Below are 23360 nucleotides of genomic sequence, written 5' to 3'. Positions count from 1 at the left end.
AGAGGGGATATGAAGATTAGGAAGAGTGAAGACCAGGGTGACCAACCTCCCAAAGTTTTTCCTTCATCTGTTTCCAGGAAGGGAGACCGAATTTACCATCAGCTAAAGAAGCTCGGTGGCTCCTATGATTGGAATCGAGCTTGTTTCACCATGGACCCTGTGAGTGTAGAGGGTGTCCCAGGGAATTGGGATTAGGAGCTTAGGATTCACTAGATTTGGTGACCCAGCAGCATTACTTATGGACCAGTAGATCCTTAGTGAACTGGTTTCTGTGCACTGTGAGCTAGGTGCAATGGGGGAAAAATAGGAGATGTTGTCCTTGCTTTCAGGGGGCTTACACGGAGCCCTTTATAAGGGGAGGTGGTGGTGGCAACCATGTTGGGAGTTGTAGCCATGACTATACACCCCAATGACCCCTGATGGTAAAGGGCAGATTTTCTCACCAGCCAACCCATCCACCAACAGGTATTTATTAGGTACAACCTCTTGTGCCCCTCTTCAGGGGGTTTCCTGAAGGAGCCCATAGATGCAATAGAAACAGGAGGGGACAGTGAAGTGTAAGCTTATGTGAATATGCCTTTTTTCATGTTTCTTTGATGGTTGCGTCAAATCCAAACTCTTCTACCTGGTTTTCAAGGCCCTACCTTTGTCTTTCATTACTCCTAGGATCATAGGATTTAGAATTGGAAGGGAACTTAGAGATCATCTGGTCCAGCTGCTTCATTTGATAGATAAGGAAATTGAGTCTCAGAGAGATTATAGGATCATAGATTTAGAGCTGGAAGGGACCTTAGAGGCCATCTTGTCCACCCCACTCATTTTACAGATGAAGAAACTGAGGCTCAGGAAGGTTAAGTAAAGCTTATCCATTATCCCAAAGATGGACAGAGCCAGGAATCCGCTCAGGTCTCCTGGTTCCAAGCCCCAGTGTTCTTTTCCCAGCATACTCTCTCTCTGCTCTTGTCAGGCTGGGTCCGAATGTCTCCAAGACACACCAAGTGTATTCTTGAGGCCATTACCAGCAGGTAGAATCATTGCTGCTGCAGGAAACACACAGTTCTCTCACTGTGGCCAATCTTGTTGTGTCCCTAAAGTTGAGGACAGGGGAGTAGGGGAAGGGGACTAGAGTAAGGGCTGAAATCCATTACCTTCGTGGTCTTTGAGGTAGAGAAGACTGTTCTACCCTGGGCATGTAGTGGGAGTGACCAGGCCCCATCAGGGTTTTCCTTTTCCCTTCCACCCCAGATCCTTCATCCTGGCAACTAGGACCCCCTTCTCCAAGAGGAAAAAATTCTTCTCTTTAACCCTTGTCCTCCATTCCATCCCCTTCCAGAAACTCTCAGCAGCTGTCACAGAAGCTTTTGTACGCCTTCATAACGATGGTGTCATTTACCGCAGTACTCGACTCGTCAACTGGTCCTGTAGTCTCAACTCTGCCATCTCTGACATTGAGGTGCGTGGTATACCCAGGAAGAGTTCTGATCTCCCCAGGCTAGTTTCTTGGCTCCCCTCCATTGCCCTAAACTGTCTTCTCAGTCCATTTTTGTTACATAAAGCTCCTTTTCTAATTTCTAATTTCCCCCATTCTGATTTTTTTCACAGGTAGATAAGAAGGAGCTGTCAGGCCGAACCCTACTCTCTGTCCCAGGCTATGAGGAGAAGGTGGAATTTGGGGTCCTTGTTTCTTTTGCCTACAAGATACAAGATTCAGGTAGGGTCCAGGGACAACTGGGGTCCTCTATCCCAGAGTAAAAGTCAGAGGCTAAGTCTTCCTTCCTCCCTTTCCTCAGAGAGCGATGAGGAAGTGGTGGTAGCAACCACTCGTATTGAGACCATGTTGGGAGATGTAGCTGTGGCTGTGCACCCCAAAGACCCTAGGTACCAGGTAAAGGGCAGATTATCTCACCAATCCTCTCACCCACAAGTCTTCTTTATTAAGTACAACCTCTGTGTTAGCCAGTCCCCCAGGACAGACAGAAGTACAACAATCCCTGCTCTTCAGAAGCAGCTGGAATAAACCTATCCCAAAAAGATGGGGCTGTGGGTAGGAGGAGACATAAAAGTTCAGAGGAGAAGACTCACATAAAACCAGGTTGTATCCCTATCTGGTGCTATGTATTTCTGTTCATTGGACCTAAGACTGAGCTGAAGGAGGTTCTAAGGACAGACAGGGTGGCCTTTGCCCTAGACATAGGAATGGTTGAGAACATTGAAGAAAGCTATAGATCCATTCTTGAGGATGAAGTCCTTTGGCTGGGGTTTCAGGACAGTCCCAGTCTGCAGTTTATATCACGGAAGATATCTGTGTTCTTCTGTCCCTGATCCTCAGACTCCCCCTCCTCATGGTGCTAATCTTTTCTGTCCTGATTCCCCTGTCCCCAGCACCTTCAGGGAAAGAGTGTTATGCACCCATTCCTCCTTCGAAGCCTTCCTGTCATCTTTGATGAGTTTGTGGACATGGAATTTGGCACTGGTGAGTTTGGGGAGAGCTGGGAAGGAATAGACTTTTTACCCATGTTAGGAAACCTTCATATGTTTGGAGATTAAGGGGAGGGGCACCTATGACATTCCTTCCTTCACTGTTTCTTCCAGAGGATAGAGAAAGTAGATTTGCTTAGAGCAAGAGCTTTCCCAGAGATTTGGGGGAGAAGCTGCTTCTTGCAGTGACCCATCTGAACAATGGCCTAGGGAGTGTACAATTTTTTTGAGACTAGGAACCTCTGATCCTTGGTGACTGACGCTGTGACCTTCATGCCCTTGTCCTCCCCTGCCTCTAGGCGCTGTAAAAATCACACCAGCCCACGATCAGAATGATTATGAGGTTGGGCAAAGGCACAAGCTAGAGGCAGTGAGCATTATGGACCACCGAGGCAACCTCATCAATGTTCCACCTCCCTTTCTGGTGAGAAGGGTTAAGAGGTGGAGTAGCTGGGAGAGTGATAGGAAGTCTGACAGATAACAGAGAGAGAAAGGGAGAAGAGAGAAGCCTCATAAGTGTGGGGCTAGGTAGAGGGGAAGGTTTCGGGTTGAGGGAGAAGAGAGGGCTGATGGAGCCCTGTGTGCTGTGGAGGTGGTGGGTGCTCCTGGGGCTCTGACATTTCTTCTGCCTTATAGGGCCTTCCTCGGTTCGAGGCAAGGAAAGCAGTGTTGGCAGCCCTAAAAGACAAGGGACTATTCCGGGCAGTGAAGGATAATCCAATGGTGGTACCTTTGTGCAAGTAAGAGTGAATCTTTTTTTTCTTTTTCTTTTTTTTTTTGAGCAAATCTTTCAGCTGGAGGCCAGGTCAGACCTCCAGGAAAAGGGATCTCATTTTACATGTGTCTCTGTGCTCTGTAGCCGCTCCAAGGATGTAGTTGAACCCCTCCTTAAGCCCCAGTGGTATGTGAGGTGTGGGGAGATGGCCCAGGCAGCCAGTGCAGCCGTGACTCGGGGCGACCTTAAGATAGTGCCTGAGATCCATCAGAAAATGTGGCACAGCTGGATGGACAACATCAGGTATGTGTGTGTCAGGGGAAGGCTTGGGAGGCTAAAAGCGGAAACCAGTGGGAGGTTGTGAGAGAGGACTGGGGGAGGGGGAAGGATTTAGTTAGGAGAGGAGGATGGTGGCTTCCTAGTCTTTAGCCCCTTCTTTTAACTCTGTACTCTTTACCTTCTTCCCCAGAGACTGGTGCATCTCTCGGCAGCTATGGTGGGGTCACCGAATCCCTGCCTACTTTGTCACTGTCAACGATCCTGGAGTGCCCCCTGGGGAGGTGAAAGAACTGGGCCTTGGCATCCCTGAGGGAGAGGGGAGGGCAAGGAAAGCCAGAGACTGGGGAACTAGATTTTGACATCTGTGCCTTCTGGGATCTGGGAGTAGGATTGGGGGTTGGTGAAGGGGAGGGAGGTTGAAGGGGACTGACAAGATAAACAGAGATCCCTTTAGGAGAAGAATTAGGGGCATGAAGGACGGGATTCCGAGGTCCTTGAGGAGAATGGAAATGTAGGGGAGGGGGAATGGATAGGAGCTGGAGACTCATAACTCGGGGAGGGCCACATTCCTGTAAAAGGAAAGGGGAATAAGCATCATTCAAGTAGAGCCAGGTGCTGAGGGTGTCAGAGTAACATGTCTTCTTACTCTGGGGACAGGATCCTGATGGTCGGTATTGGGTGAGTGGCCGAAGCGAGGAGGAGGCCAGGGAGAAGGCAGCCAAGGAGTTTGGAGTGTCCCCAGACAAGATTAGTCTGTCACAGGGTATGAGAGGACTGGGGGCAGCCTGAGGGGACAACTGTGGTGGAGCTGGGACCCCTTCTTCCAGCCTGACTACTGACGCTGGTTCCTTCCCCCTTGCAGATGAGGATGTCTTAGACACGTGGTTCTCCTCTGGCATCTTCCCCTTTTCCATCTTTGGATGGCCCAACCAGGTATGAAGGTTGGGGTCTGACATTTGAATCCCCCAGGACTTGTAGGGGAAGATACGGGTTTACTGGTAGAAAGGACTTGAGGGTTGGACACCTGGGTCATAGGTTGAGGGTGAGAATGGAAGGGTAGTTTAATGGTTATGAGGGAAATAGACTGGGGAACTGGATGTCTGTGTCCTGGATCTTTCACCTCAGAAACCTGGGTCCCTGTTATGTTCTACCTTTTTTTTTCAGACAGAGGACCTAAGTATGTTCTACCCAGGGACCCTGCTGGAGACAGGACATGACATTTTATTCTTCTGGGTGGCCCGTATGGTGATGCTGGGTCTGAAGCTAACAGGGAAACTGCCCTTCAAAGAGGTTAAGAACAGCCTTTTCCTATGTAAACTGTGGCTTCTGGCACAGAGTCCCCCAATTCTACCCAGCACTGGAGCTTCCATCTTTAACCTGGTCAATCCCTGATACCAGTTGGCCCCACCTTCTCCCCCCCCCCCCAAAAAAAGAAGATCATTCTACAAAGGATATCTTTAAAATATTTGACCTAGGAAGCATTCTCTATCCTGGGACATCTGCTTTGAGGGCCCTCACTGGGACACTCAGCATATTACTCTCAGAATCTCCAAGCTATCTGCCTGACCCCTTGGAAAGGATGGGGTCTGAGGGATAAGCCAGAGTATGGGCCACCAGAAACCTATGGAGAATTAATCTGAATTGCATGATGGAGAATTGAATCAAGGATTGTGGGGGTAGAGAACTCCTTCACTGTTTCTCTTGTTTGGAACTAGTAGGAGTAGGAAGAAAAAAGCCATCTGACCTCAGTGACCCCTCTCCCTTCCTTCCCCCAACTCCCTGCACTGTCTCCACAGGTTTATCTCCATGCCCTTGTCAGAGATTCCCATGGCCGGAAAATGAGCAAATCACTTGGTAATGTCATTGACCCCCTGGATGTCATCAGTGGGCTCTCCCTGCAGGTAAGGCTAGATATTCAGGGCCTGGAGAATGGAGTGGAGGGGATTTTGGGGGATCTAGGAAAAGATTTCTTAACCTAGGGTCTGTGAACTTGTATGTGTGTGTTTTGATAGCCATATTTTAATATAATTTGTTTCCTTAAAATTCTGTGTATTTTATTTTATGCATTTAAAAACACTGTTTGAGAAGGGGCCCATAGGCTTCACCAGACTGCCAGAGGGTTCCATGACCAAAAAAACAAAGGTTAAGATCCCCTCCTCTAGGAAATTCCTGGACCCTCCGTGCTGAGTTTCTTAATCATTCCTTCATCTCTATTTAGGGACTCCATGACCAACTACTAAACAGCAACCTTGACCCTGGTGAAATGGAAAAGGCCAAGGAGGGGCAGGTATGGGGTATTGAGAGGTTGGGGAGAGCATGTGACTTCATGGTTTGTTTGTTTTTTTTTTGTTTTGTTTTTTAAGGCAATTGGGGTTAAGTGACTTGCCCAGGGTCACTCAGCTAGTAAGTGTCAAGTGTTTGGTCTGAGGCCAAATTTGAACTCGGGTCCTCCTGACTTCAGGGCTGGTGCTGTATCCACTGTACCACCTAGCTGCCCCAGGAGAGCATGTGAATTCTGAAGAGATGGGGGGGAAACCTGTGGAATCTTCTGAGGAGATGTGTGAGCTCACAGAGACAGAAACGGGGAGGGGACTGGAGAGTATAGAGAAAGGAAGGGAAGAAGGAGAACGTTGTACTCGATAGAGTGCTGGCTTTGGAGTCAGACGGACCTGGGAACCAATCACCCACTCCTCGTTACATGGAAAAGGTGAAGGGAATGAGACTCTGCCTCTGCCCTTTATCCTTGGTCAGAATCCCAGTGTCTGTGGGTCCTTCCTGACACCTGGATCCTGTAGCCAAAAGAAATTGACAACATCAAACTCCATGCTTTTCATTTATTGACTGTGTGACCATGAGCACAAGTCATGTAACGTCTCTAAGCCTCAGTTTCTCCACCTGAAAAAAATGGATATGGACTAGATGGCCTCTCATCAATCATTCAATCAGCGTGCTTTTTTTTTCCATGATTGAAAAGCTGTTTTATTATTAATCAACAGTCATTTCAACATGTAAAGACAAGTCGGTAAGGATCTCATCAGTCCCTGGTAGGTTCCAGGCATTGTGCTAACTACTGAGTTCTTCACATCATCTGAGGGCAGACTTTGTCTATTGCCTGGGCTTGCTTGGCTTTTTTGCATTGCCTGTTGCGGGGAATTGTTTCGTGAAACTCCAAAGCTTCGTGGCACCAGCACCCCCGATGTTGATCACCTCTACTCTAGAAGCAGGGGTCCTGTTTTTGCTGCTTTTTTTGGCTCTTTGGAGTTCATCATAGCACTGCTAACTTCCTATGATTCCTGGCCCTTAGTTTGGCTAGATCAACATGCATTTATTAATTGCCTACAGTGTGCTTGGGCAGCTAGGTGGCATAGTGGATTAGCACAATGGATAGCCTGGGGTCAGGAAGACTCCTCTTTGTGAATTCAAATCCAGTTTCAGACACTTATTAGCTGTGTAATCCTGGACAAGTCACTCAACCCTGTTTGCCCCAGTTCCTTATCTGTAAAATGAGCTGGAGAAGGAAATGGTAAACCACTCCAATATCTTTGTCAAGAAACTCCCAAATGAGCACATGAAGAGTTGGACACGACTAAAAAATGACTCACCAATGACAATTACTGAGTGTTAGGCATTAGTGATACTAACACAAAGAATGAAACATTCCTTACTCTAAGCAGCTTAGCTTCTAATACACTAGACAGCATGTATGAGATTATAAAGAATGTAAATATATATATAATATATATATAAAGAGTATACAGAATAAATGTAAAGAGAACAATACAAATCAGTACTAACGAGTAAAGGGCAAGGATGTTTGGGAGAGGAAATCAGAAAAGGCTTTGTATAGAGTGTGCTGCTTAAGCTGAGCCTTAAAGGGATGCTTTGACTTGGAGGTGAGAGGGAAGGACATTGCAGACAAAAGGAGGGCCAGAGCAGGGGCTGGGAGATGGGGGGTCCTATGTGACGGAACAGAGAAGGCCAGTTTTGCTTCCCACTCTGAATCTATGATCCCTTTGAAATTGAAGAAGGGCTATTTGTAGGGTCTCATAAGGATCTGTTATCTCTGACATATCTTATCTCTCCATGTAGAAGGCAGATTTCCCCAATGGAATCCCTGAGTGCGGCACAGATGCTCTCAGATTTGGACTTTGTGCCTACACCTCTCAGGGTATGACCTCACCCCACCCCCCACTAACCCTCCCTGCTCTCCAGGGCTGTGCTGGAGGTCTGTCCTTGCACCCCCTGCAATCTTACATGGGGTCTGCTGTCCCTGGTGCTTTGGGGGATGGGGCGATGGACAGTATGTGGAGGTGGGAACAGTATGTATCCTGATCTTCGTTTGCTCACTCCTCACTATCTCCCCAGGCCGAGACATTAACCTGGACGTGAACCGAATCCTTGGGTATCGACATTTCTGTAACAAGCTCTGGAACGCCACCAAGTTTGCCCTTAGGGCATTGGGAGATGGATTTGTACCCTCACCTATTCCCCAAGTGAGGGACCTCAGGGGCTGATAGGGGGAGGGTGGTACCCTCAAACTCTCCTCAAATATAGCTGAATAGGCACTAGGTCATTCTTGGGTGTGATGGGGTTTCTGAAGACAAGAAGACAGTTCAAGCCCACTCATGAGCTAATCTTTCAGCTCACCTTAAACCTACTTAAACCAATTCTTTGAGATTCTACAAGTCTATATAATTCCTTACCCCAAACTTGGCGGAATTTTCCACAGGCCAGACTCAGATGGCTTGAGGTTTTTTGAGGGCTTGACCCCAAATATAGCAGCAGTTTCAGCAGGTGCTAGCCTAATGGACTGTGCTGACGTGACTCATTCCCAGTCCCTGGGAATGGCAGTTTTCCTGCTCATACTACACCCCCACACACACTACCTACCATCATCCTGTATAGGCCAGCAGTCAGGAGAGCTTGGCTGACCGCTGGATTAAGAGCCGCCTGAGTGAAGCTGTTGGGCTGAGCGACCAGGGTTTCCGTGCCTATGACTTCCCCACTGTCACCACTGCCCAGTACAGCTTTTGGCTCTATGACCTCTGCAACGTTTACCTGGTAAGGGTAGATTGGGTTCTGGGATGTACCTTGGTTGGGGGAGGGTGGATGTATTATCTCCCAGAGAACCATATGGGGTCCTCCAGTCCTCATCAGATCCCGGGAGGTATCTCTCTGGTAGCCAGGCCTACAAGAGTAAAAGGGAAGAGTGAAGGCAGAGGAAAGCTGGAGAGAGGAGTTTTGGGCAGGACAGTGCAGAAGGCCACTTGGGATCCCAAGGGAAGGAAAGTTAGGACTGGCCCTCACCAAGACATCCCCATTGTACCTGGAGACTTGTTTGGGTACTTAGGGTTCCACAGGGGGATATGAGGGAGCCTGGGTGTCAGGGTATTTCAAGTTTCTTGTGTTGAAAGTGAGAAAGCTGGACTAGGTGATCTCTTCCAAATCCAAATCCCTTCCAAATCCAACAGACTGATTGGTCTGTTTTTGTTCCTTAGGAGTGCCTGAAACCTGTACTCTCTGGGACGGACCAAGCTGCAGCAGATACTGCCCGACAGACCCTCTACACTTGCCTGGATGTGGGCCTGAGACTGCTCTCACCCTTCATGCCCTTTGTGACTGAGGAGTTGTATCAGCGCCTGCCTCGGAGGGGTCCCCAGGCCCCACCTAGTCTCTGCGTTACCCCCTACCCAGAGCCCAGTGAGGTTCGAAGTGATTCCAGAGCCCCTGAGGGGAAGTGGGGACTGGGGTGAGGGGCACACAGGAGGGTTGAAGGCTTGTCCTGTTTTTTGCCTCATGAACATTTTTGCTTTGTTACAGTTCTCTTGGAAGGATCCTGAGGCCGAGGCTGCTTTTGAGCTCTCACTCAGCATCACCCGGGCTGTGCGTTCTCTCCGAGCCGATTACAACCTCACCCGGAGCCAGCCTGAGTGTGAGGGACCCATCATGTTTTCTTCTACCCCTATTACATCCAGGCCTCTGACACTTGTCCCATCTGTGCTCCCTACTACTTTAGTGTATCTGTACCCTCAGGCATCCTGTCCTGGTCCCTCTGCCAGCTCTTGCTCCCTCCCTCACCCACCAGATGTCCAAGCATCTGGCTTCACCTCTCCCTCTTTCTCCAACCACAGGTTTCCTTGAAGTGGCAGATGAGGCGACAGGAGCACAGGCTTCTGCAGTGTCAGGCTATGTGCAGGCACTGTCCAACACTGGACCTGTGACTGTCCTGCTCCCTGGAATCCCTGCCCCGCAGGGCTGTGCTGTGGGCCTGGCTTCTGACCGATGCTCTGTCCACCTGCAGCTTCAGGGGCTGGTGGATCCTGCCCGAGAGCTGGCAAAGCTCCGGGCCAAACGCGGGGAAGCTGAGCGTCAGGCCCAGAAGCTTCGGGAGCGTCGGGCCATTCCCGACTACGCCACCAAGGTTCCTTCCCAAGTCCAGGAGTCTGAGGAGGCCAAGGTGTGTGGGTCTTTGGTGGCATCCTCCCACTTCAGGGTCCACGGCCAGTTCTTCCCTGATTTCTTCTCAGTGAAAGGCCCCCAGCACTGGTCTGTCTATTCCTTCCTGGCTTCCAGCACCTGGAAGCACAAGACAGTCTTACCAAGCCTTGAGTTTTTTCTCTGGGGTCCTTGGCATGAATGCTGGGGCTGGAAGAGGGGTGGGGGAGTGGCGCTTGGTCCTTCTCTTCCTGTCTAGACTCTTCCACTGATGTCTCACGCGCACATGAAAACATCAGATCTGGGAAGATCTGGTGATGAGGAAACCGGTCTAGGGAGGAGAAGTATTTTAACAACAGTAGCAACTCACATTTCTACAACTCATACTTCTGTGAAGTTAATGGGAATACCATCTTCCTAGTTTTACAGATGAGGAGCCTGAAGGCTCAGCACCTCAGGTCACATAGCGAGTTTGTGGAAAGCCAGCATTAATTTTGTGTTTTCTTGAGAGTTAGCCCTGTGGTGTCTCTCTTTTACTAAAGGGGGCTGACATTGGGATATGAGGAAGTAGTCAGGTGTTACTGAGTGTTCCTAGGATGCTGTCCTGCACCATCTCCCAGGATGGATGTGGACTTGATCAGTAAGACAATAAGTAACCCTTCTTGCATATATTTTACCCACATCATTGGGACTGGAGAGAGGAGGATACCTTGGCTTCCCTGACTACTCTTTGGAAGCTGATAATTTAACTTGGGGAAACAAAAAAGAAAGTAGGAAGAAAAGAAGGCAGTCACTGCCTGTGGTACCCAGGGGAGGCCCTTATGTCTTTTTTATGTCAGGTTTTTTTTTGGTGAGGCAATTGGGGTTAAGTGACTTGCCCGGGGTCACACAGCTTGTTAAGTGTCAAGTGTCTAAGGCCGGATTTGAACTCAGGTTCTTCTGACTCCAAGGCCAGTGCCTATCCACTGCACCATCTAACTGCCCTGGTCCTTATCTCTTAACCCTGCATAAGAAAACCCCAGTTTGTTCCCAGAGAAAATCTTTAGGGTCTGACTGACTCAAGTGCTTTCCCTAAGGCAGGTTTATTAGGGTAAAGGAATGATATGCCCATAACACATTGTCCTACATCTTCCATCTGGCTCTCATTTGGTGCCCCTGACCCTCCCCAAGACTCAAACACCTCATGGTACCGCTGATGTGGGGGTGGAACTGGAGGAGCGGGGTGTGGTTGGAACTCCTCCTTCAAAGATGAATGTACCCTTATGGACAGTGCAGTGCTTCAGCCACCTTATGGGAAAATGGGCTCCCAGAATCCAAGTTTTCTCATTAAATGGACAACCTGAATATGTTGTCTCTGGGAGCTCAGAGGAGGGAGAAAAGGGGTCACTGTGGGACAGGATAGTTAAGTGAGGCTTACACAGAAACTGGGATTGAATGGGGTTAGACTTCAAGATGGGCAGGAGGTTTTCTTAGTGGTTTCCATTTTCCCTTTAGCTCCTCCCTTGGGTCCCTTCTCTGATCCCTTCCTGGGCTGGGGGTTTTGCCTGCATTTTGGAGGCAAGGGGAATCTCTGTTGGATCTGGGGGTTCTCACCCACTGTCTCCTTCCCCTCCCTAGCTCCAGCAGACAGAGGCAGAGCTGAAGAAGGTAGATGAAGCCATTGCCCTGTTTGAGAAGATGCTGTGAGACCTGGAGACAGTTCCCCAGCACCCTGACCTCCCATCATTGGGTGGGGGGATACGTCGCAGCAATAAAATATTTTGGCACAAACCTTATATTTCTTTGTGTAATGAGTAATGAGTTTCCCTGAGGGAGCAGGAATCAGATGCCTAATTCCTTGGAGGGGGAGAGGGAGGGGGAGGGGGAGGGGGATTGCTTAAGGTTGAGAACCTGATACCTGGAGAGTTAGAAGGGAAATAGATGCTTTTGTCCCCGGAGAATGCTGAGGGTTGGGGGTAAGGCAGTATCCCAAGGCTGGGGAAGCAGAAGCCTGGATCCCCTCTGTGGGGAAAGGGAGTGAAGGGGGTACAACTTGGTCCAGCCTTGGCTGGGCTCCAGCCCCTGACTCATGCGCTTTCATCAGCACGTTTCATCCCTGCACTGCAGTGGGGTGGGTCAGGGAGAGGCAGCTCTATGTATACCTCCCCTTCTACACACTGCCCTTCTTTGGGCTTCTTTGGATTTGGGGGAGCAATGCATTTGGGGACCCTCTAGGCTCCTGGGCCTATGTCTGCTCCCTGATTTGCCCCACCCACACCCCACCCCCTGCCCTGGGTTAAATATAACTCTGACCTAAAGTCCAGGACAGTTACGCACCACTGCTTGCCTAGCGTGACCTGGGACCCCGTCCGGGAGGAGACCCCTGGGACCAGGTATGGCTGGGGGCCTAAGGGGAAAGTTCTATTCTTTGTGGGAGAGGGGTGCCTGTGTTCTTGGGGGGGGGGAACCCAACAGGAAGCTGATACCTGAGAGAGTGGGGTTGGATGTCTGGCCCTTTCAGGGAGCTCAGTGGGCAGACCACCAGCTTGTTGGGTCATTGGGAGGAAAGAGCTTGACTGCCTGGATCCCTGAGGAGCAGAGAGGTCCTAGAAGCCCTTTCCTGGCAGGTGTGTTTGCCTAAGCCACCCATTCTGTTTCCTGATAACTTTCTGGTTGTCCTGGTGATAACATCGTCCAGCTACGGTAGATAAGTGAGGCTGAGGGTGGAAAAGGCAGGTGCCCTGGGAGACAAACATAGACCCAGAGCTGGCCAGGGAGGAAAGAGCTTCAGCTCAGTGCATCTCTCCATTTGTCCCTCTCCTCAGAATTTGGACACTTGGTTTTGTACTCCATAGACATACACACCTGTTCCCATGTCTTTGTCCTCCACCCTGACCTCCCCTCAGGTCCATGTCTCGGCCATGGCGCCTCTCAAAGTGCCTCGCCCCTGCCTGGGCTCCTTACTCCTGCTGTTACCATGGCTTCGCCCAGCATCTGGCTTCTTCCCCAACATCTGGAGCCTGGTGGTCGCCCCCAATTCCATCACCCACCAGTACCTGACAGAGGAAGCTGCTCTCAATGTTACCTTACAGCTCTTCCTGGAATGGCCACCCCCTGGCAGGAATCCCCTCCGCCTGGAGGACTTCCAGGTAAGACCCCATTTGCTACTCCCAAATCTCCCAAAAGCTCTATGTTCCCCCTGAGGTTCTTAGGAGTTCCCTGTCTGTCTAGGGCTCTGTGGTTGCTAAGGGGAAGACATTCTGTTCAGTTCAACAAACGTTTATTTAGTGGGAAGGGAGGTATCCTCACTAATTGACAAGAATACGGGATTTGGAGTCAGAGGATCTGCGTTCAAATTCCCTCCTTGCCACCTGTGTGACTTTGGTCAAGTCACGTACAAGGTGACCTCTAAGGTCCATTTCCAGCTCTAAATATCTGCTCATATTCTTATGGGTCCTGAGTTTGGGGCTGAGGAACCATACTCCAATACACATGGTGACACTGGCCTCCTTGTACGAGATACGCCATCTTCAGACTCTGGGCATTTTCACTAGCTGTACCTTATGCCTGGAACCTCCTTCCTCTTCATCTCTACCTCCTCCTTCAAGTCCCAGCTAAAATCCCACTCTCTACAGGAAGCTTTTCCCAATCTCTCTTAATTCTAATGCCTTCCCTTGGTTGATTATTTGCTTTTTATCAAACATATAACTTGAATGTATGTAATTGTTTGCATAGTGTTTCCCCCATTAGATTGTGAACACCTAGAGGGCAGGAACTGTCTTTTGCCTTTCTTTGCTTAGCACAGTACCGGGCACATAACAGATGCTTAATAAATGTTTACTGACTGACTAACTACACCAAGACAAAATAGTCCCCACCTTCAAAGAACTGGTGTTATGCTAGGAAAGACAACAGATAAGTAAACTAAAGGTAATTTGAGAAGCCTTGATTTCTAGGGAAAGGTCTTCCCCGTGTATGGTTTAGGACAAAGGCCTCTGCCTGCGTAGCTCCCCTGCATAGTCCAGAGACACAGTTTTTTTAAGGTACTCATTGCTGTGGTGAACAGTGAGGTTCTTTCTAGATTGCTAAATCGTGGATATTTTTCTTCTTTTCAGGGCCGGACATTGCTGGCTGATAACCTCTTTGCTGCTTACTTTGGGCTTGGGACCCCAACCCGCCGATTCCGGGCAGCCCTTGGTGAGGTGGCTCGTGCCAATGCAGCCCAAGACTTCCTCTCAGTGACCAAGAATGACCCTGAGCTGCACTTTGATGCAGAACAGCTGATTGGGAGCCAGGCCCGCCTTGTGGGAGGCCTTCGGGAAGCCCTCAGTGCTGCTCGTGCCCTGGAATACACTCTGGCCCGCCAACGCCTAGGAGCCATGCTACATGCCTTACAGGTAGAGGAAGAGTATGGGTGAAGAGAAAATCAGGATGAGGGAGAGAATTGAGGCCCCTTTCTGTGTCCCCTCTTCCAAGAGGGTGGCACTTCCTATGAGAGTTTTGTCATCAGAGAAGTTGGAAAATTGAAAGTGGTGAGATTGGTAGGGAATTGGCCCTGTGGGGCACCCATTTCTCACCACAGTCTTATGGTGAACAGGAGCAATGAGTCTCCTGATGGAGCAGTAGAGGGATGGAGAGAAAAGATGGAAACTAAAGTTGGGGGAGAAAGGAGTAGGCCATGATTGACCTCTTTCTACCACCAGGATTTCTACAGTCATAGCAACTGGGTAGAGCTGGGAAAGCAGCAGCCCCACCCTGATCTCCTGTGGCCAGGACGGAAGCTCAAGAACTTGGCACAGGGTATGGGTCCAAGCCATACCGCCTGGACTGGGGTAGGAAGTCCTGAGAGTCATTTTGGTTAACTCACCCACCTGGGCAAGTGTCCCAGTGCAGTCTTTCATAAAATCCTAGATAGAATGAGAAAGCTGAAAGGGACTTTCAAGGCATATTAGGGCATATGGAGACACTGAGATTCAGAGAAAGGAGACTTGACTTGCCCAAAGTCACAAGTCTTTCATTGCACCATGTTGCCCCCCACCTACATCTCTTGCTTTGTGTGTGTGTGTGTGTGTGTGTGTGTGTGTGTGTGTGTGTGTGTGTGTGGGAGGAGGGGGAAGGAAGGAATGGAGGGAGAGAAGAAACTACCTCGTATCCCATCCCCAGGTTCACTCCTTGTCTTGCCAATAAGAATATAGAGGCACCAATTATGTTTCTTGTTTGTCTTTTTCCTTCTCTTGGGAAGTGGAGACTAGACAAAGGCAGAGTAAAAGATATTGGGGACCTGGGGAGCTCAGTCCCATTACCACCTCACCCTCCCCACTGTGGCAATCCTTTCTTCTCAGCTGGGGACCCGATGTGCTCTGACTGTGAAGAGCTGAGCTGCCCTGGAAATTTGCTGGGCTCCATATTCCTCACCTCTGGCTATTTTGGGGCAGAACCCCCCAAGCCTCCAGGTATACTACAGGAAGGGGTCCCATTTCCTCCAAAGACTCACTTGCCATTATTAGGTTCCCCAGTAAGGTGCCACTTCCTATGAAAAGTTAGGGAAAGGGTAGTGTTAGAGTTGGCATCATTGGGGTGGCCATGACTGATGAATGAAAATAAAAGGGATAGGGAATGGAGAGGGGTAGTCCCCTTCCTGTTCTGTCTTCTCAGAATGATGCAGCATCTGTCTGGGGGTAGCTTTCTATTGTTCACAAGAAAATTTTGATGTGGTAGGGTAGGGTGATGAGGGGATGCCTCGGGGTTACTGGAGGGATGCCAACAGTCTCTCTCATGTTTGAACTCCAGAATGGCTGTACTGCTACTAACATGTTTCCTGGCCCCTAAGGAGTTTGGTGCTAGGTGCTGGGAGGGGGGGCGTCCCTTTGTTCTGGGAGTGAGGGGTTATATTCCCATTCCTTATCTCTCTTGGACCTCTTTCCCCACATTAGGGAAATGTAGCCACGGGGGCCATTTTGACCAGAGCAGCCGAGCTATCCCCCGAGGGGGCATCAATAAGGACAGCACCTCTCCAGCTTTCTCACCACACCATGATTTGCACCCTCAAGCTGCCCAGCTTGCTCTCCAGGCCTCAATCCAGGCCCTGAACCTCCTCCGGGGTCGATTAGGGGATACTGGATTTTCCAGGTGAGCAGGATGGGAGAAGGGAGTACTGGGGGAGGGGGGGTTGAGTATAGACTTAAACATCTGAGTCCCTGTGGGATGTGAGAAGTGTCAGGGGGTGAGGGTCAGACAACTTGGGCCCTCATTAGTGCCCCTTCACCCTCTAGGCTCCTGCAAATCTCCCCAGCCTCAGGCCTGAGCTTTGTCCTGGACACTACAGGCAGTATGGGGGAAGAAATCAATGCAGCCAAAATACAGGCTTGGAGAATCATTGACCAACGTCGTGGTGGCCCCATGGAGCCTACCCACTACATTCTTGTGCCTTTCCATGATCCTGGTAACAGTGGCCCCAGGGCAGAGGGCAGGGATCCTGGGTTCTATCTCCACTTCTTTTTTCCCTTATAAAACAGCAGTCCTTTCTGTGGCAGCCCACAAGTAGTGAATGTTCTTCCCCTTCTTTCCAAAATGGCAGCATATGCTTAGGAGGATGAGTGCCTAGGTGGTATAAAGCCAGTAGGGGCTTTTCTTGGGAATGGGCTTGGGGAGGGGATTAAATGGCAACTAATCATATCCGGTTTCCTCAGTTTTGGGAGCTGGAACGGAATCTGCTGGTAGTGATCAGCATGAAACAGAGCTACTCTGAGGAGTATCTGTGGCAATCAGTGATTCCGTTTTCTTCTTGGGCCTTGAGAATTCTAGTCCTGTTCTTGCAACAACTTCTGACCTCAGACAAATTACAGAATTCCCTTGAGTCTTATTTTTGTTATTTGTAAAATGAAGGTAATGATATCTACCTGGTTTACCTCTTGGGGTTGCTGCATGAAGATTAAATGAGATACTGGACATGAAAGTTCTTTGAAGTGTTTAAAGCACTGTACATGTTGGAAGTGTTATTGTTACCATGGTAACATTTTCTGATTTGTGCTTCTTCTCCATTCCAGGTACAAAGAGGGCTTTTTGGTTGGGGAATAATGAATTACTCTAATAGCTCTTGAGTAGAGTGGGGACTGCTACCTTCCTTCACTTACTTCATCCTCCCTCCTCTTCTCCTTTTCAGGATTTGGACCTGTCCTTAAGACCAGTGACCCTGATGCTTTCTGGAAACATCTTAATGAGATCCATGCCCTGGGGGGTGGAGATGAGCCTGAGATGTGTCTGTCAGCTCTGGAGGTCCTTCTTCCCCTTTAAGTTTCCCCAACCCTCTTTCTTCCTTCCCATCTCTATCCTCAGGGTTCTCCTTCCCTCCTCTCCCCTCCTTCTCCACCTTGGGAGCTAGAATTCTCCTCCTCTGTGACTTAGCCCCTTACTCTTTGCCCAACAATTTGCTTTTTCTAGAGCAGATCCCTTTCTTCCTTGTATGGACAGGGTTTCTAGCTTTTCACCTCTTCTACTCAATTTTTAATTCTTTCTTCTCTCTCTTCCCTATCCCAGCTGGCCCTGCTCCACACACCCCAGTTCTCAGACATTTTTGTCTTCACTGATGCCTCTCCCAAGGATGCCTATCTCACCAATCGTATAGAGGCCCTGAGCCAGAAGCAACACTGCAAGGTGAACACCCTACAATAATGCAGTAAGCATAAACCAAAAGAGACCCCAAAAGAGATCCATTTGGGACAGATCAGGTTGGCAGAACACTTCAAAACAACAAATAGTAATTCAAGAAGCATGTATTCTTTACACCCATCCTGTGCTACATTCTGTACTAAACTGTGAGAAACCCACCCCTTAGCTTTAGAGCTCACTGCCTCGCTGCTGATGTGTTAGCTTCTCTGGGCACCAGCTCTTCTCAGAGGTTGATACCAAAACCTTGCCTTTGCTCCTGAACTCTCACTACTTGTTAAAACTTCCCTTGGCTTTGGGGGTTCAGAGATGTCATACTCAAATCCTAATTACCTTTCCTATTCTTCTCCTGATACTCCTGATCCTGACATCTACACCCTTTCTCCCTACCTTGAACTCCAGAGTTTGCTTACCCTGGAAAAGCAGCTATACAAATTCAGAAATTATATACCAGAGAAATGTTATTAGAAATAGAATTTAAAGAAACAAAGTATGATGCTTTAAAATATTGAAAAGCCTTAACCTATTCTATGAAAGCTACAATTCCCTACCTGCTTTAGAGTGGCATCTTGGATATAAAACTTACTAGTCCTTTCCTTAATTTTTTCTATTTTTTTAAAATTTTTTTTAGGCAATTGGGGTTAGGTGACTTGCCCAGGGTCACACAGCTAGTAAGTGTCAAGTGTTTGGTCTGAGGCCGCATTTGAACTCAGGTCCTCCTGACTTCAGGGCCGGTGCTCTATCCACTGCGTTAGTCTTTTCTACAATCCTAGGCTAACTCTCAGCAAATTGGGAAGCTTCCTTATCCAATAACTTTTCATTGGTGTTCCTCCATCTTATCACTCCCCCATGTTATCACTCTGCTAGCTAGATATCTACCCTTCCTCCAGCCAAAGTAAAGAGAGGATAGGAATAACTATACAATACAATTAAAGTTCATTTCATCAAATTAGAAATAGAATAACCAGGGCAGCTAGGTGGTGCAGTGGATAGAGCATCCACCCTGGAGTCAGGAGGACCTGAGTTCAAATCCAGCCTCAGACACGTGATACTAACTAGCTGTGTGACCTTGGGCAAGTCACTTAACCCTGATTGCCTCACCAAAGAAAAAAAAGAAAAAAAAATAGAATAACCTACCCCTCAGAAAGTACACAAAATAAGCCCTTCCCATCACACAATCAAAGTGGGAAGCATGAGGAAGTATGTGTCTGTGTGTGTGTCTCTGTGTGTCTGTGTGAAACTGTGGAGGTTAGAGGGGAGTCTATGACAATAGAAGACATGATCTCTGGTCTTTTTTTTGGGCTAGGCAGTGGGGTTAAGTGACTTGCCCAGGGTCACACAGTTAGTAAGTGTTATGTGTCTGAGGCCCAATTTGAACTCAGGTCCTCCTGAATCCAGGGCCAGTGCTCTATCCACTGCACCACCTAGCTACCCTTGTGGTCTCTGGTCTTAAGGAACTTGGTTATGTTATGGAAGACATTGTACTGGTACTTACCATAAGAATACACCAAGAGAATCAACCTACAATGCTGACGTGGTATTAGAGCATGAGAACTTCCAGCAACCTGAGGCCGAGATCACAGACTTCTCTTCAATGTAGCCGGCAAATGGAAAACTGCCATAACAAGTCAACAATGACGACAACCAGAGGATGCATGAGACCCCACCATAACACCCTAGCTTTGGAGACATTCTACAGGCTTCCAGAGTCAGGGACAACAATAGCAAAACCTGTTAATCATGTGCCTAATAATTTGATACCTCTCTGAGCACAGGTGACATTCTTGGTGACGGAGGACCCATCAAGGCGGGTTCGAAGAGAGGTCCTTTCCCCAAAGCGGTTTCAACCATACCAGGCAATAGCCATGGCTTCAGGAGGAGAAGTCATTTTTACCAAGGACCAGTATATTCAGAATGTAGCGAGTGTGGTGGGGGAGAGTATGATGGATATGGTGAGTAGCCCCAGGATACTGGGTGTGGGGAAATAGAAACCAAGAAAACTTGGACAGGAAATGCAGTCATGTTGTGAGGGTGAGGGAAACAGGAAATAAATCCTTTGCTGGGGGACAGGGGGAGGGGTGTTGCTTCATGGTCTTCCTCTGGATTTCCCCAGTTTCTTTTCCTTATTAGAAATAGCAAGGGAAATAGATCCCATCAAAAATCTTGCCCTTTAGAAGCTTGGGGAAAGGAAGACTTTTTACAGAGCTATCTGGACTAACCTGAAAGTTCCAGTTTCCACTCACCATAAAAATGACACCCATTTTGGTCTACTATCTCTTGCTCTAAGGGTATACATTGAAAGATCAGTCACCTGGTAAGGTTGGGGATATGGTCACCCATAACCCAGACTCATCAATTCCTATGAATCATTCCTCCCCTTTCTTCTCCATATCTTTTATCCTCCTTTCTGTACCCTGGTCACCCATAACCCAGCCTCATCAGTTCCTATGAATCATTCCTCCCCTTTCTTCTCCATATCTTTTATCCTCCTTTCTGTAACCTAGCTCCATCCCTTTCTCCATCTGTCACTTAATTTCTCTGTCTCTGTTCTTCTCCCTCCCTGTCCTATGTATCTCTCTTTTTATGTTTCTTCCTCACATCCTCAAGGTGACCCTAGCCCTGGTGCCTCCTGTCCCGAACCCTAAGGGGCCTCTCATGTTCCACGTGGACAAGATGCTTCATGGGGTCATCATCCATCTCCATGGAGAGATAAGCACCTTCAGGATCTCAGACCCCACAGGTACTTTAAGGGGAAGGCAGAGAAGGGGACTGATAATAAAAGGGGTACAGATTTGGGCTGGAGAATATCTGACTCAGGATGACAGAGAAAGCTCAAGAGGCCTAATATTCCCTCTCCTTGGAAATGTTCTATTATATATGAGATAGAAATAAATCGTCTCCTCGCTATGCCCTCCAGGTGTTTCTCAGGATATTGATCAGGATTGGGGGCCTCTGGGTCATATTCAGTGCTTTGGTCAGTTCTGGACAGTGAACCTAAATGACCCCCCTCAGGTTGGGGCGTGGGTGATAGAGATCACAGCACAGGGGACACCTGGAGTAAAAGTGAAAGGTAAGGAAGAGGTTGGGGGGGAGGGGCAGGGGCAGGAAACACAGGAGCTTCTGGAGATGATTGATATAGTGGGTAAGAAGTGGCTCACATCCCCTCTCTCCTCCTCCAGCTAAGACTTCCCTGGATTTCCTCTTCTCTTTTGGGATTCCTATTGATAATGGACCCCATCCTGGCCTTTATCCCCTAAGCCAACCAGTTGCAGGTATAACATTTACTCTGCTCTTTGCCTCTCCTTCCACAACCTCCTATTCCAGGCTTCTGAGACACATGAAAATTGGAATCCATCTTTTTTTTCTTCTCTCTTCACACCTTTTTCTGCTCTTATCCCTCCCTAGGTCTCCATACTTTGCTTCTGGTTGAAGTGACGGGACTGGTTTCTGGCATCCCCAACATGAATCACTCTCACATTATCCTTCGGGGAAGCCCAGGGGGTGAAGAGTTGGACAATGTGACCCTGAAGCCAACAGGGGCCCCTGAACAGGGACTCTTCACTGCCCTCCTGGACCCCAACATCCTTCTCACCCAAAGACCTTTCTTCCTGGAGTTGATTGGCCAGGATGATAAGGGATCCAGTCTTCAGAGAGTAGCCTCTCAGCCTTGCGCTGTGGTTCCTGTCCTTCTTGAGGTAAGATTTGGAGGTTATAGTAGGAGGGAAAAAGAGGAAGATGGAATAGACTCTTGTTCTTCATCATGGTATCCTAGCGTGGTATCTTGCACATAATAGGTGATTAATAAATGCTTGTGAATTGAACTGGGTTTAAGTAACTTCCCCTTTCTGGACATTCTTTTATCTGACATGAGAAGATTGCACTTGATTTTTGAGGTCCTGTCCAGCTCCAGTGATGGATGGATTTGTTAACTAAATTTTTAGAGGAGGGGAAGACGTTGATCCATCCACAACCTAGCCCTTCTCATTTCTCTTCTCTAGCTCAGTGGTCCTTCTGGCCCTCTTAGCCCTGGCCACCAGGCTCTGCTCAGCCTCCAAATCTCTAGCTTCTCAGGACCCTGGGACCTCATCATTACAGCTTCTGTCAGCCCCAGCTTCCCCCTCACCTCCAACCTCTCTAGGTAACTATATGCCTCCTAAGACTTAGTTCTAAACACCATTCCCTGATTTCTGACTGTCAGCTCTGGTTAATCTCACCCTACTTCATCGGAGCTCGGATTAATTCCGAGCCTCTACCTTTCAGTTTGGGATGCTTTATTAAGGGGCCCCTAGGATCTCTGTTAAAGGGCAGTGAGCAAAATGTGTCTAATTTCACAGGGTTCACCTGGGGCAGAATGAGTCAGCCTGGGGGCGATTCTGGCTACAGGTTCCAGGCTCAGCCACACTGGACTCAGTAGTGACAGTGACAGTGACAGCAGAGGCTGAGTCCAATGACTCTTCCCCCCCTGCACATGCTCTCCTCCAGCTCTTGGTGCAGGCCTTCCCCCCACAGGTGAGACCTACCTGCCTGTCACCTGTCACCAGCCCCTTGGATAGGTTGAAGCCAGGGGGCGACCACAAGGATTAGACTTTAGTTTTGGGTGAGTAGGAAGCTCAATTCCATTCTGATTTTCTAACCCTGTTTCCTTCTCTCCTTCTGCCTGTCTTTTCTTCTTTTCTTTCTTTCACACACTCCTGTGCCCTATCTTTTTCCCCTTTTTTCTTTCCAGGAGCAACTGGATGACCCTGGCCCCTCCTCAAGGCCAAGTCACAATATGGCTAGTCCAGACTTACACACCTCTACTCTGGGGCCCCAGAGGAGTGGGGTTGGGGGTGCCATGGGAGCTGGCCCTTGGTGGGGGCCAGTGAAAGGGTTGATGCTGGTGCTTGGCATAGCAGCCTGGTGATGCCTTCCTGCCCACATTCCCAAATATGGTTCTGGGTAGGAGAGGGAGGCTCTGTCTATGACCCTGCCCAGATCTTCCCAGGAGGCCCTGACCCTTCCTCTCCTCTACCAATCCAGAGTTTGGGGTTTCTCCTTCAAATCGTGGCAGTCATTTTGTTTCCTTTCAGGTGAAAGAGTTGGGGTGAGGGGAGGTCAAGGGAGAGAAAGATTTTTCTCATAATGCACTATTTTGCCCTCTCCCCTATAACCTTTTTTTGGGAATCAAATCAAATACTTATTTTTGGAGAAAATTACTTTAGTTTTGTTACCTTAGCGTGCCCTTCCCCGCCTCCCATCCCCTTTTCTCTAATCCGGGGACTGTTGGTTATAGAAATTTTAATTTGAGGCCTGTGAATTGGTTTCTGTTTTATTTTTGTAGAGAAAGATGACAGGATATTGATATTAATAATTTAAATAAATTCTCAATAAATGGTGTTCCTTTCTTTGGGGATGTAGGATGGGAGGACAGAGTATACTGGGAAGATTTAAAGGAGATAAAGGTCCTGATAGGGTTCAAGAAGAAACTTTAATTATTTTTCCCTCTCATGTGAGGCCTGGGAAGTAGGAATATCTATATATTTGCCACCCAAAGTCATTTCAACTTGGACAAGACTGGGGACAGAGGAAGTAGTGTATTTCTAGCAATCTCTTCTTCTCTCATCAACCAGCGTGGGGATAGGCCTTAGACTAGGGTGGGACCCCTCCGCCTTTTCATCTGGCCCAGTTGAATAGCTTCTTCCCCCTCAGGCTGGGCCACCTGCTCGTGTTCTTGCTGCCCTTGCAGGTCCTGAAAGAGGGAAGAAGAAAGTAGAGAATAGTGGAGTTTTTTCTTTGTTTTTATGGGTTTTTTTGGGGGGGATCATGTGTA

General features: G+C 48.6%; 2 protein-coding genes across 2 annotated transcripts in view; both read left to right on the top strand.

The window, feature by feature from the left end:
* The window catches only part of VARS (valyl-tRNA synthetase), a 17062-nt gene extending 5380 nt beyond the window's left edge, over positions 1-11682 (top strand). The window contains exons 10-30 of the mRNA XM_027876690.1: positions 78-159; positions 1334-1453; positions 1603-1711; positions 1791-1885; positions 2383-2473; positions 2778-2902; positions 3115-3218; positions 3338-3496; positions 3663-3753; positions 4130-4235; positions 4335-4405; positions 4637-4762; positions 5269-5373; positions 5691-5759; positions 7562-7640; positions 7838-7965; positions 8378-8533; positions 8971-9177; positions 9293-9404; positions 9604-9929; positions 11525-11682. Coding sequence (XP_027732491.1) covers positions 78-159; positions 1334-1453; positions 1603-1711; positions 1791-1885; positions 2383-2473; positions 2778-2902; positions 3115-3218; positions 3338-3496; positions 3663-3753; positions 4130-4235; positions 4335-4405; positions 4637-4762; positions 5269-5373; positions 5691-5759; positions 7562-7640; positions 7838-7965; positions 8378-8533; positions 8971-9177; positions 9293-9404; positions 9604-9929; positions 11525-11593 — 2530 coding nt within the window. The 3' untranslated portion in view covers positions 11594-11682. The remainder of the gene's footprint in view (positions 1-77; positions 160-1333; positions 1454-1602; positions 1712-1790; positions 1886-2382; positions 2474-2777; positions 2903-3114; positions 3219-3337; positions 3497-3662; positions 3754-4129; positions 4236-4334; positions 4406-4636; positions 4763-5268; positions 5374-5690; positions 5760-7561; positions 7641-7837; positions 7966-8377; positions 8534-8970; positions 9178-9292; positions 9405-9603; positions 9930-11524) is intronic.
* A 772-nt stretch (positions 11683-12454) lies between these two features.
* Positions 12455-23170, top strand: VWA7 (von Willebrand factor A domain containing 7). Its single transcript, XM_027876691.1, has 17 exons — positions 12455-12513; positions 12793-13035; positions 14002-14283; positions 14590-14686; positions 15229-15339; positions 15820-16015; positions 16159-16328; positions 17049-17161; positions 17423-17539; positions 19327-19503; positions 20159-20291; positions 20469-20621; positions 20731-20823; positions 20957-21246; positions 21550-21689; positions 21886-22060; positions 22278-23170. The coding sequence occupies exons 2-17, from the start codon at positions 12808-12810 to the stop codon at positions 22452-22454; spliced, it is 2652 nt and encodes an 883-aa protein (XP_027732492.1). The 5' UTR covers positions 12455-12513; positions 12793-12807; the 3' UTR covers positions 22455-23170.
* The last annotated feature ends 190 nt before the right edge of the window (positions 23171-23360 follow it).

Source organism: Vombatus ursinus, unplaced genomic scaffold (assembly GCF_900497805.2).
Source record: "Vombatus ursinus unplaced genomic scaffold, bare-nosed wombat genome assembly UNPS02014811.1, whole genome shotgun sequence".
Taxonomy (NCBI): domain Eukaryota; kingdom Metazoa; phylum Chordata; class Mammalia; order Diprotodontia; family Vombatidae; genus Vombatus; species Vombatus ursinus.
The sequence above is the reverse complement of the archived record's forward strand: the minus strand, read 5'-3'. Positions and strand labels throughout refer to the sequence as shown.